A 12,617-nucleotide genomic window follows, 5' to 3' on the forward strand; every position below is an offset into this window, starting at 1 on the left:
CCTATGCTACTCAGTGTTTAATCAAATAGTATTCCAAAAAATTGATTGAAACAGTATTTAGTATCAAAAAATAGGATTATTCTCCTCAGGAAGAGGTAGTCTTTGCTTTACAGTTCTGTGGCAATGAAGATCATATTTAGATTACACTTGTTTGAATTTTATATTCTCAAGGGACATTTGTATTGTTCTCTTTTGGAAAGTAACTACTCCTTTTCAGATTGAGTAATGTGGCTGCTCTGATATTACACACATCAGAAAAAAAGCTTCTTGTTACTGAAATTTTACAGCATCCTGTTCTCAAGTAGCTCCTGGGTTTGACTCTGTGACATTTGTATTAAAGAGCTTTTTCATTTCTTCCCTTAAGAGAGAAAATTCAGATGGATGTATTTAACATTTTGGGGGCACTTTTACATGTCCTCTTGAATATCTAGAATTCTCTCATCTTGACTTCTGCCTCAATCTCCTTGTAGATGATCAATGAAAATTGCAGAAAACAGAAATGATATAGAGAGGTCAGCTTACTGCAAACAGTATTTAAAGCTTTTTTATTACAAAAGATACATGTTGCATGAGTCAAAATCATGTATTTTCACTCCTGTGAAATAGAATTTTGCACTTTAATGCACAAGACTTTGCAGTTCATGTTTTTAGCTTTGTCTTTCTTCTTTTGCTTGACAGCTTTTACAATGGTTGTTTTGATTTTATTAGAAATACAGCACTTCCGCTTTTCCCAAAGCACTGTTCTGAGTTAGTCCTTTAAAGGCTTTCAAAAGGATTTAGCAGGCCAATATTGTACAGAGCAAGTTTACTGACTAGAGTAGAGCAAGGATGAGAGCTGCTGCCACTCCTCCAGGTTTTAAAAAGAACTGAGTGCAGATGATGATTCCATGCTTCTGGTCAGTAGCAAACAGGACATGTTTGAAACCTAGTGCCACTGTGAGCTTATTAGCTGTCCCTGTTGGCAGAAGTGGGTGGATCAAGTGGGAAGGGAAGCAAAGATTAAAGGATTCAATAATTTATACTTTTTTTTCCCTGTTTTACCATCTGTCCAGATCTACTTGTTTCTCCCTTGGGAAATTTAAGCTCTTCATTTTAACATCCAGCTATAATCTGCTGTCCAAAGGCTTTTATTTGGATTATGAAAGCTGCTTTTTTTCCTCCCTTTTTCTGGAATTAATATAGTTTGACTTGGAAAAAAAGGAAAACAAAAAATCATTTCAGTTGCAAGCAAACTGGGTTATTTCTGATTTTACAGCTGTAAATTACCTTATATTTACCTGTGGTAATACTTTGAAGGGTGAAATTCAAAAGCAAGGGTGAAACTCTAATTCATAAGGAACAGCTTTTTCTAGGATGTGGTATTTTGACATCTATTTTCACAAAAGGTCAAATATAATTACTCTGGATTTTGAAACATTTTGGAAACCTGACAGCAGAAGTTTGCTGAGCTTGAAGTAGAATTCAGATCTGTAAAAATGAAGTGTCTTCTCACTGTCCACATTGCATTTTTCAACATTTTTTTCTTATTTGGCTCTTGGTCCGTGCACTCATAGGCTATTAATCTATAGTAGCTGATTAAAATATTATTTCTGAAGCTTCAGAGAGGCAAACTGCCCTTTTGACACCTAGAAAATATCCAAGCTGATTTACTAATTTAAAGCATATAGAGGATGATAGGTTAGCACTGCCACTAGTTCAGGTTTAGAGCAAGTGCTAAATTCTGTTCAGGAGCCCTCATTTCTGGCACAACCTAGTCAAAAATTCAAATGTTTGTTTATATTGTGAAAAGTTCAGACAGCATTTTAGCAAGTAGCCCAGTGAACAATCAATAAACACTTTAAGAAATAAGTGTTTTTTAAATGAGAAACTTGGAGAATGGATGGGTTTGGAAGTAATGCTTTAAGTTACAACGAGGTTTATTAATGAGGTGGAAGTTTTAATTTTCAGAGTTTTTCTAATAAGATATAGAAAATTTGGGTCTTGACCAAATCTCTTTTCTGGGTGTTTGTTTTTTGGCAGAAGATTATTTTTTTCATATGGCTGAAGTATTTTTTGTGCAGGCTTTGCTCTTTCAGAATTTTATTTTAAAAAAACATCTCCCTAGTGGAAGTTTGAGGGCTATCCCTTGCCCACTCTCCTTCCTGAAGGATCTCAGTTAAAAAAAATCTGAAATGAGTGGTCTTAATGCAGTCCATCTATTTTGTCAGGCTATTTGGGTCTTTTCAGAACTTGTATTTCAGTAATAAGAACCAGCTGCCCTGTTTGCTTTAGTTCCCATACCAGAATGTCCATACTAAAATTAGTTTTCTTTTTTTTAATGAAATCATAGAGATGAATGTTAAAAATTACCTAAACTATTAAGTGTGCCAAAAGAAGGAAGAACAAAGGCTTTTTTTTTTTTTTTTTCTCCTTTTTTGGACGTAGAATCCTCTGGGGTTTGGGCTGGTTACTGGCATCACCTAAAGAAACTACTAGCCAATTCCATTTACAGCAGCCATGTACCATTAAGAGTACAGAACAATAGTGTATATTTGGATGTTGCTGAAAGGTTTTCCTCTGCAATAATAGACCATTTGTTTGGAGCTACTCTGAATTCTGTAGTTTCAGTATCTGCAGGGAAATGGAACTGGAATAGAAGTCTCTGTCTAGCTCTTTCCATATATTCTTGTGCCCTGCAAAAGTATGTGGATGATTTGATGGGTTATAGAAATTTTCTTTTCTTTTTTTTATTTTGTTTCTTGTTATATATTCTCAATATGCCTGCTTCAATAGAGAGGTTGTTTTTGGGTTTTTTTCCACAGGAGTTATTCCAGGCTTAGCATATCATTCATCAAAGCAAGCTGTGCTGCCAACTTTTGGTTTGGGCTTATATGAATAAGGCTCATTCAAGAGCCTCTAGAATGCAGAAATGAAGGCAAGAATTTAGTTTTCCACCTAGCAGTGGACCTGTGTTTTCCTGTATGCCTTGATGTAGCTGATGAGCTAGATTTGTCTCCTGGGTGAACAACTCAGGCTTTTAAGCATACTAAGATTTGAATTTTTGACTACTCATGGAAAGAGTACGATTGATCCAACTTTTGCTGAGCATATTTGCACAGTAAATGCAGGCACTTAACTTTTATGGCACAAACTCACCTCTGGGACTGAAAGTGTTGCCAGAGAGTGGTAAAAATACCGAGTGCTTTGCAGTATGATAACCTGCTACTATATTCACTAGAAATAGATTATGTGGTATATGACTTAATCACAAAGCATCAGCTCCCAGCAGGAAAACAGATATCCAGAGAACACATTGCTTTTTTCCACTGTAAATAGATAAGGTGGTAGAGATGATGCACTTAAAGGATTATGCATGAAGAATACACTGCATGTCAGAATTTCCTGTCTGGTTGAGGCCCACATTAATTGCAAAGAGCAATTCATTTAAACATTTAGCAGTAAAATCTGAATCACAGAAAGATCTGCTCAGTATCTCTAGGCACACTTCTCAGATACTTAAGGAAAGAGTGAGCATTACCTACAAGTGACCTCTTTTATTGTTGCAGGTTATTTTAGTATCTGCTAACAAGCTGACACGATATATAGAACCATGCCAACTAACAGAAGACTTTGGAGGAACTCTCACCTATGATCACATGGATTGGTTGAATAAGAGGCTGGTTAGTTATCTGTGTTTTGGGGTTCCGGGGTTTTTTAATGTCTCCTTCTTGAGCCCTGAAATTTTCATTTGTGTAGGAACTGCAGAGTGTTTAGGAAATGGTCACATTTGTAGTTGTGCAGTTCATTTACATGAATAGTCTTGTGATAAGTAACACTGTCTTTACTCAAGGGATGACAAAGCTAATGTCATCAATTTGTTGAACAGCCAGTTCCTTAATGAAGCTCTTTTAGTAACACTAACTCTAGAAGACCCTGAGTATATTGCTATAAAGGGAAATTGGCTGCTCTAGGAGAAGATCAAAACAAGGAGAAAAATATGTGGACTCTGCAAATCCTCCTGGTTTATTTCTTAGGTCTGGGTTCCTGTGGTTTTAAGCTGTTCTACACCAAAACCTTTGCTGTCAGTGCAGTTTCCCCAGCAGACCAAGAAGTAGTAGATGGCCAGGAGCAACTACACCCTTTAATTATTAATCAGCACAAAGTTTTTTAAGCAACTGTTGGTGTGCATAGCTGTCCAGAATGTTCTTTATATTTTCTTCATTGATACTTGCTTTTCAGTTATTTAAATAGAATTTTCAAACAATATTTAATCTTCAGTGACACAGCGTGTTCCCTTCCTGTGTAATCTGTTCTTAAAATGCGTGTCTCCATCTAGGATCGCCAGGTGTGTTGCAACTGCACCTGCTTTCCTCTGAAATTTTAAGTAGTCCTAGATAAGTTAAGGAAAATTCATGGGCAAGCTATTGATTAATAATTTAATAACAGCAAAAAAACCAGAAAGTTACTGTGCATGTCACGTAAGACACTCAGTCGTGCTCAGTTCTGTTAAAAAGCAGAACCAACCCTCAGAAGTCAGGTACAGAGGAACTGTCTGAACACTGCACAGTGTCTTGACTGTACAGCTGTTATCTGAGATCAGAAGCCCCTGAGTTCAATGAAACTGATGAGGATATTTTATTCTATATAATCTCTCTGTGTAATACATTTTTCTTTTATTTTAGTTATCTATTACAATATGGTCCATTTTAATAGTGATTAGAAGCTTTACAAAATTATTTTAATCCTTCCAAGTAAGCTGGCCAGTAGTTGTGTAACATGCCATGATTCTCTAGCAATATTAAAGGCTTAAATGAAGATGTAGAATAAATATGTCCCTAAGATCTTACAGGTTTTGCAAATATCTCAATTTTTTTCAGTATTCATTATATTCAGTGTAATATTTACTTTCTCCCTAAGGAATCTTAGCGCTCTTAAGTGTTCCGTGAACAAAACTTTGTTTTCTGCTGTTTCCTCCCTACCATCTGAATGTTGGGAAATAATTACACTGTATAGAGACTGAAGTATAGTAATGGAACTACTGAATAAATTTGCACTGATGCCTTCAGCTAGCTAAAATGATTTCTTAAATTAAAACCCTCCTCTTATTTAGGTATTTGAAAAGTTCACTAAAGAATCAACATCTTTACTGGATGAGCTTGCTCTAATTAACAATGGAAGTGATAAAGGAACTCAACAAGAGAGAGAGAGGTATGTGATACACTTTTTGAAATCAGTGCTTTTGGATTATAAAATTTCATTTGAATTTCAGAAAAATATTGAAAAAATGATACACTTTAAATACTTTGAAATGTGTAAAGAAATTCTAAGCCTTTATAATGTAGACTACAAAGTAAATGAGTGTGTAGATGGACACTCGTTCAACTGATTACATGCACCTCCACTTGTGTTTTGATTTAATGAGTTAAAAAAATGAGGACTTCACTAACTGAGAAAAAACCCTAGTCTTTTAAGACCCTTAGGTAGTTCCAGCCTTAGATGAAGGTTTTAGTGCTATTATAATAAAAATTTTAATAATGTGTTTGTTTTTTTTTTTTTCAAAGATCAATAGATTTGAACTTCCTTCCATCAGTTGATCCTGAGACAGTATTGCAGACAGGTATAGTAAGCCAAAAAATTAGAATGTTGATCAGTAAAGTAACATGATTCATTTTAGGACCCAAGTGGAAGCACAGACGGCACAGTTGTTATCTTTGCAATGTAACAAGCTTATAGACTACTGTAATCTTTGGGTTTAAAAAAGTGATGCTAAGAAATGGAAGAACTCCAAACATTTTAAATACTTTTTCTATAATCCCACTAACATCTTTACAATATTACCATTACTGTTATGCTTAATTTTGGGAATGCTTTTTTTCTTGCTTATGTCAATATATTTGCCTTATAGAATGAATTCATCTTAGTAGCCACCAAATGGTTACAATACGGAAGGCATTTTGCTGCAGAAATGCACTGCTGGTGGTTTAAAAACAGGCAGTCTTACTACTTATTTTTATGGGTTTTTTCTTTGAATCTAGATTAACCACATCATTTTGTGTATTCTTGAAGGTCACGAGTTACTCTCTGAGTTACAGCAGCGTCGGTTCAATGGATCTGAAGGAGGGGTCTCCTGGTCTCCCATGGACGATGAGCTGCTGGCTCAGCCACAGGTCATGAAGCTGTTGGACTCCCTCAGAGAGCAGTACACCCGCTACCAGGAGGTTTGTAGGCAGCGAAGCAAACGCACACAGCTAGAGGAGATTCAGCAGAAGGTAATGCAGGTAAGCTTGGAGCTCTTCTTGAATGCAGTGAGGTGGAGTTTTGAGCTCAAGTCTCAGACTGTGATTTCTGCAAAAAATGGAGGGGAGACCTTCATGCCTCCCATCGCTTCGCAAATGTCAGTGTGCTGGTTTCATACAGTGCTTTACATCTTGGCTGCCACAGTGACTTTCGAAAGGCTATTCTGGTATGTGGAGGTTGCTATAAATGTGCTTTCTTGCTTTGGGGCTGTCCCTTTGATGGGCACTGTGGCAGTGCACGGCTGCATTGTTGGAGGTGCAAATGCCTGCCCTGCAGGCAAAGCGGGGAAGACCTTTGACTGAGCATCAGCTTTGCTTGAGAGTTGAAAACCTTCCCCTACCCAGTCATTTTAAGTTCCCATTACTGAAGATAAGCCATTATTTAGTCCTTTATTTGTCTGATGCTTGGTGGTTTAAACTAAGCTGAAGTGCTTAAACTAACTGTATTTCAGGAACACCCTGACAAGAATGAATATAAACTTCCTAATCAATTGCATGTTAAAGGTCACGATGAACTCGCTTGGTCCTTTGGAAACAGCCATGTAATTAGCACTTTCAACATTTTCACAGCAGAATCTCAGTAGAGAAAATCAAGGAAATGGAATTAATTTATTCATCTTGCGTTTATCGCTTGAAATTAGATATGTGTATTTTTAAGATTCTGTATAGTTTGAATATGCAGAAAATTGAATAGATAATTGCTTTTAACCTTTTAACATTGGCATTTCTAATGCATGAGCAGAGTGCATGTCGAGCACTTGCACTTTACAGCATTGTAGATATGGGTAAAAATAAAAACTAATCAATTTTGTGATGTCTAGCATTGAAAATAGAAATTTACCGAGGAGATAATTTTAATTTCTATAGTAATTCAATTACTGTAAAAAAAAAAATCTAAAAAGTAGATGTCATTTGTTGATATATTGAGCTGGAAATATTAAAAATATATGAAATATTAATATAATCCTATGTAGAGCATATCAGCACAGCCTTGGATATAATTAGGTGAAGTTTTTTTTTCCTGTGTTTAAGTTTTAGTGGTTGAACAAGATGTGATTTTTATTATACTTTGGCAAACTGACATTGTTAATGCATTTAAATAGAATAGTTTACAATTACTCAGCCTCATTTTGCAACATTTGTAGTAGAAATAGTTACTTGTTTGCTGTGTGTACACTACAGATGTTACCTGGCAATGAACTGAGTTTCAGTACACAGGAAGAATGTGTTTTGCTCTTTTGCCAAACGAATCAGGTTTTTTTTTTTAAGTGTATTTAAAAACTTTCCAAATGGCATACAAATATTTGAGAAAACCTTACTAAATCTAGGAGATTATTTCCTTTCCTTGTGCTTACAGCAAAAAATTAGGCTAATAGAAAGAATTAGAGGCTAAAAGTAGGAAGCTAATGATGTACAGAATGAAGCCGATAGAGGCAAAGTGCCATGGAATTTATTTTGACAAAATAAACAGAAGTTGCTATATAACAGTACTTGCAGTACTTTAATTAGAGTGGCTATTTTTCCCTTGTGCTGCTGTTGGGTTTTTTTTTTTGTATGTGTGTTTTAATTTTCTGCTAGCTTTCTTTACAGTTACATTCATATTTCATTATTTGTGTACCATCTTATATTGCTAACCACTCCTGGATTGCTTTTGTGTTCCTGTTTCAATTTCACTATTTTCTGCTTCTCCTTACTGTGGTGTGCTTAGTTCTTACTCCTATCTCAAAGCCCTCTTATCCAAAACCGATTCTCTCCCTTATGCCTTGAATATCCTACCCTCTCTTTTGAATTACCCCTTTTGCTTCTGTTCCATGGTTTTGTTTCCCTCTCCTTTGTCTTTAATTTTGTAATATAAAGGCTGCAATGATTGTCAGATGTTTTGTAATAAGCAGTTTTTCTAAATGCTGCTTATTATTGTCACTGTGTAGGCTAGGATAAACTCTGGCTTTGTCCCTCCTTAGGCAGAAGAGTTAATTACTGTTTTTCTAATCTTAATTCACAAAAATAAATGTGACCTCTTGCAGTAGTCTTGTCATTAATGATTTTAAAGTTTATTTTATGAAAATTACATCACATTTTTCTGCATGTCCCCTAGTAACTCTTCCCTCCTCAGTTTAAGCATCTATCACAAGAACAGCCATGTGCTGGCCTAAGCAGTTGCAGAGTCAATGCAGTAGTTGCTGCAAACTTGTAATGGGGAGGTGGTCTTGGCCAGAGAGGGCAACTGCTGAGCAGTAGCTTTGTCCACTGTTTCAGACTTGCATGAGAACTGTCATTTCCATGTGTAAGTTTTCCAGGCCACTCTGACCTTAGAAGGGGACATCTGGGTCCCTTCACTTCTAGGTCAGTTCCATATTTAACCCATAACAGCTGTGCAGAGGTGCTGAGCACAACAGGAAGTTTCTCTTTAAACAAAAAGAACCTGCAACTGTAGAGTCTTAATTTGTCCTAGAAATGATAAAAGCAGGGAAGACTCAGAGTGCGTTTGGATTAATGAATATATGCTCTGAAACAGTGCTTTGGCATGGGGCAAAAACGGGCAGCGGGAAGGCAGATACGTGATGACTCAGAGATGGAGTGAATTGAGTAGCCTTCTGTAATGATGATTGTTCTTGATTGCTGTTGCAGTGCAGTCTAGCAGCACTGGGAAAATGGTCCAATTAGTCCCTGTTTCATTTGTCTTCATGTTTGAGGGGCTACATTGTGTATTGTATTATGTTTCCTGAAAATCTGTGTGAAGCTGTTTTGTGATTGATGTTTAAACAAAACTAACATTAAAGACAGGAAGCTGGCTTCCTATGCCTTTTTATTAAGGTTCAGAATCTAGAGGTATTGCTGCATTTCCTTACTTCAGGACTCCAGTAGTGACTTCTGCACTTGGTTTCATTGTAGCTAACTGTGTTTCCCAGATACTTAAAAAAAATTCAGGAAATTTTTCCATAGATATCATTTGATAATTCAAATTTGTGTAAGGAAACCAGAATTTAAGACATTCTGCTTTGCTTTGAGTAATATTTACATCAAAAAATAGTTTCAAAATAATAATAAAAGAAATCCAATACTGTAGTCAAAAGTTGTGTTGCTGTGACCCTGCAAAGACAAATTCCATGAGATGTGAGTACAAAAACTCAGTAACAGGTTTCTGTTATTGGAGTAGAGCAAGTTGATGTGTAAGTTTAATTTTCGAACAGGTATGTATCCTGTACTTGAGTGTTAGTTTATTCAGCAAAAAAGGGAGAAAGCTCTCAGGTGTGAGGTTGAATACAACTGTGCATTGTAATGACTTGGGAAAAAAAAATCTGGTTTGAACACAAGAGATCCATTATCGTTGTGTTTTGAGCTCTTTTATTGACAAGAGATATGAAATGACAATTGTCTATTTGAAAAATCTTATCATAGCTACCACCTGTTTTCATGGAGTTGACAGGCTAAGGTTAACAAAAAGTAGTTTCTACTTAAAACTTTGAAGGATGTGAATGGATTCAATAACAAGATTTTTAAAGAGCTGAAAAAGATCTGGTTTTTTAATAAGCATATGTTTTAATTTCTGCTTGTGTTACAAACTTCTGCTTATACCAGTTTTTGTATAATTGATTTGCTACTTTGTTTTTATCATTTTTGTCATACTGACAGGTTGTCAATTGGCTTGAAGGACCTGGATCAGAACAGCTAAGAACCCAGTGGGGAATAGGAGATTCCATTAGAGCTTCACAAGCTTTGCAACAGAAGCATGAAGAGATTGAGAGTCAGCATAGTGTGAGATTTCCTATACCCTTTTCAAGTATCAAAATAATTCTAAATACATGTAGTTATGAGCAATGTATTTTGGTTATGAGTATCTAGGAATTTTGCATAGTGCATGATGTTCTGAGTTACAGAGGAAATTACCTGAGCAGTTATAGAACTAATATGGTCATATTATATATATTTGCATATTATTTTTTTCTATTGTAGAAAAATACAGATTTCTATCTGTGATTTTTCTTGGGTTTAGTATGTTACAGCAGTTCTTAAATATTCATGTAGAGTAGAAGGAATAAATTTACTTTCTCCTCTCTGCCAAAATGTCTGACAAGTCCTGTACTTGTCAGGTGAATAACTTAATGTTTTTGTCTCCATTTGACAACACTTAGCAGTAGCTGAAACTGGCTTAAGGCTTTCATTGATCAAGACTTTATGTTCATAATGAAATCATGAGGATGCTATTTTGTAACTACACTAACTTGATGCCTTTGCTTCTAATTTTGAGTACTTCCTAAGCTTCAGTAGAATTTTGCCTTCCATCAGATGATTAACTGTAATTAGGTTATGAATATTCAGTGCTCCCAAAGGGAGTTTTGCTCACAGTGCTTTTCACCTTTTCTGACTTTCCTATATAGACACTGGCAATTCTGTCCACTTTTCCTAAGTGCTGTTTGCAGTCATGACAACAAAAATAGTCACTGGGTTATAGTTTTTCAGATGTAATTTAAGGGGAAAAAAGACCCCAGACCTGTAGTCTGAGAAACACAGCACCGTAGACTACACTAGTTCAACTGACTCCACCTTCAGTGAGTATGGTTTCCTTGCTGGATGCAGCAGTGTAGGTGTCCTTGTTATGTTAAGTAAATCCCATCTCCTCTATCTTCTCATTGCTTCAAGCTCTTCAAGCATTGTAGAAATCAGTATCTTCTGAAGTATAAAACATCATGCAGTTGAAATCCTAATTGGAAAGGGGAAAAAAAACCTCACAAACACCCTAGACTACCTACTTCATTGACAAAAGTAAATTTCAGTGTCTTTTAGTTATATTGGTATTTCAAACTGAAAAGAGAAAACAAGACTGAGCATACTTTGTTTTCACTTGGATATCTGTAACAAAGAACTGTGATTTAGCTGGGGCTAAATGCAATCACTGAAATCCCACTGAAGTTTGCAGGCTGCCCTGCAGTGTGCTGAAGCACTGGCAGCATGGAGCACAGCTTGGTTCTCAGGTGCTGGCAGGAGTTTGCAGAAATAAGAGTCAGAAAAGAAATACTTTATTTTATATCAAAAGAATTAATTGGAAGACCACTGTTCTGCCTTACATTTGGATGCCTGTTCAGAGATTAAAATAATTTTTTGTCAACAGTGCTAGAAAAATGTACTTTGCCTTTTCCTTTGATTTTTAGTGTACACTTCCTCTTTCATTGTTTTCCTGTTTTTTCTCTCCTAATAATTGAATTGACAGTTTGTGTGCTTGCTTTTTTTATCACCTTCTGCTTAATAATGATTTTAGTATTTTGAAGAGATTGTAAAAATGTTTGATTTGTTTGGAAGATACTTCTATACTTCAGTTTACTCTGAAGTGACAAAAATGATTTCCATAGGGTGCGTTTTTGTTTGGTTTTTTGTGGGGAGAGGGTTGTTGGATTTTGGGAGGGTTTTAATTTTCTGATAGTTTTATTCATGTGCAATACACTGGAACTGATATTTTTGAGCAGGTCTTTATTCCATGGGTTTGAGCTGTCACATACAACTGTGCCTAAGTTCTCCCATGAAAAAGATGAGAAACACACTTTTTGTACCTGGTTTTATGGCATCTTAATTTTACTGATAGCTTGATCAAAATAAATTACTGCAACTCTTACTTACTTTAATGCTAAAAATAAAACTGAAAAAAAAAAAGATAAACAGAACCCAAAAGCCCTAAACATATTAATCTAATTGTTTTTTTACTTCTCATATTGTAGTTTGTATGTCACATTTAGCTGGATTTGTATGTTCAGTGTCAGAGAGCTATTTTTGTGAACTGATTGTGCTGAATCTGTGTATCTATAGTACATATGTCACAATGGAAGATGTTTTCACATTATGTCCTCATAGTTGCCCGTTTTGGGACAGATGAGAAATTTATTCTGCTCTTAAATTTTTGAATGATTGCTAATTTAACTTTTCCATTACTTTCTCTTTGTTTCCCTTCTTGCTCTTTTCATACTCTCTTTTTTTCTGTGAGCAGATGGTAGAGGCAGCTTTGGGAAAAAAGAAAAAAATTCACAATATGGATATTTATACTCCGTTTTGCATGATTTGTAAATAAATGATGCAAAAGCTGAAGACATAATTTACAAAATTCTGAACATCCCAATAGGAGCAAGACAAGAATACAAATTAAATCAAATATTGTAGGCCAAGAGATGGTGCTGTTCCACAGAAATGCATAGGACACTTCAAGGTCAAAATTAGAGCTGTTGAGCAAACACATTTTGCTTTACAGACATCTCAGTCATGCAAGATGTGAATGTGATCTGGTTGAAACAAGATGTTTTTAAATCTCACCAAATTGTTAAATATTTGAACTATTTCCCTCTGCAATACACCAAC

At 35.6% G+C, this 12,617-nt stretch overlaps 1 protein-coding gene across 5 annotated transcripts in view; it reads left to right on the plus strand.

The window, feature by feature from the left end:
• The window catches only part of SESTD1 (SEC14 and spectrin domain containing 1), a 48,380-nt gene that overhangs the window by 24,240 nt on the left and 11,523 nt on the right, over positions 1–12,617 (plus strand). For all 5 annotated transcript variants that reach the window (XM_053947977.1, XM_053947979.1, XM_053947981.1 and 2 more), the window contains 5 exons: positions 3,546–3,659; positions 5,090–5,187; positions 5,541–5,596; positions 6,046–6,257; positions 9,909–10,031. In XM_053947977.1, the coding sequence (XP_053803952.1) occupies positions 3,546–3,659; positions 5,090–5,187; positions 5,541–5,596; positions 6,046–6,257; positions 9,909–10,031 (603 nt within the window). The remainder of the gene's footprint in view (positions 1–3,545; positions 3,660–5,089; positions 5,188–5,540; positions 5,597–6,045; positions 6,258–9,908; positions 10,032–12,617) is intronic.

The sequence above is a fragment of the Vidua chalybeata genome, chromosome 7 (genome assembly GCF_026979565.1).
Source record: "Vidua chalybeata isolate OUT-0048 chromosome 7, bVidCha1 merged haplotype, whole genome shotgun sequence".
NCBI lineage: Eukaryota > Metazoa > Chordata > Aves > Passeriformes > Viduidae > Vidua > Vidua chalybeata.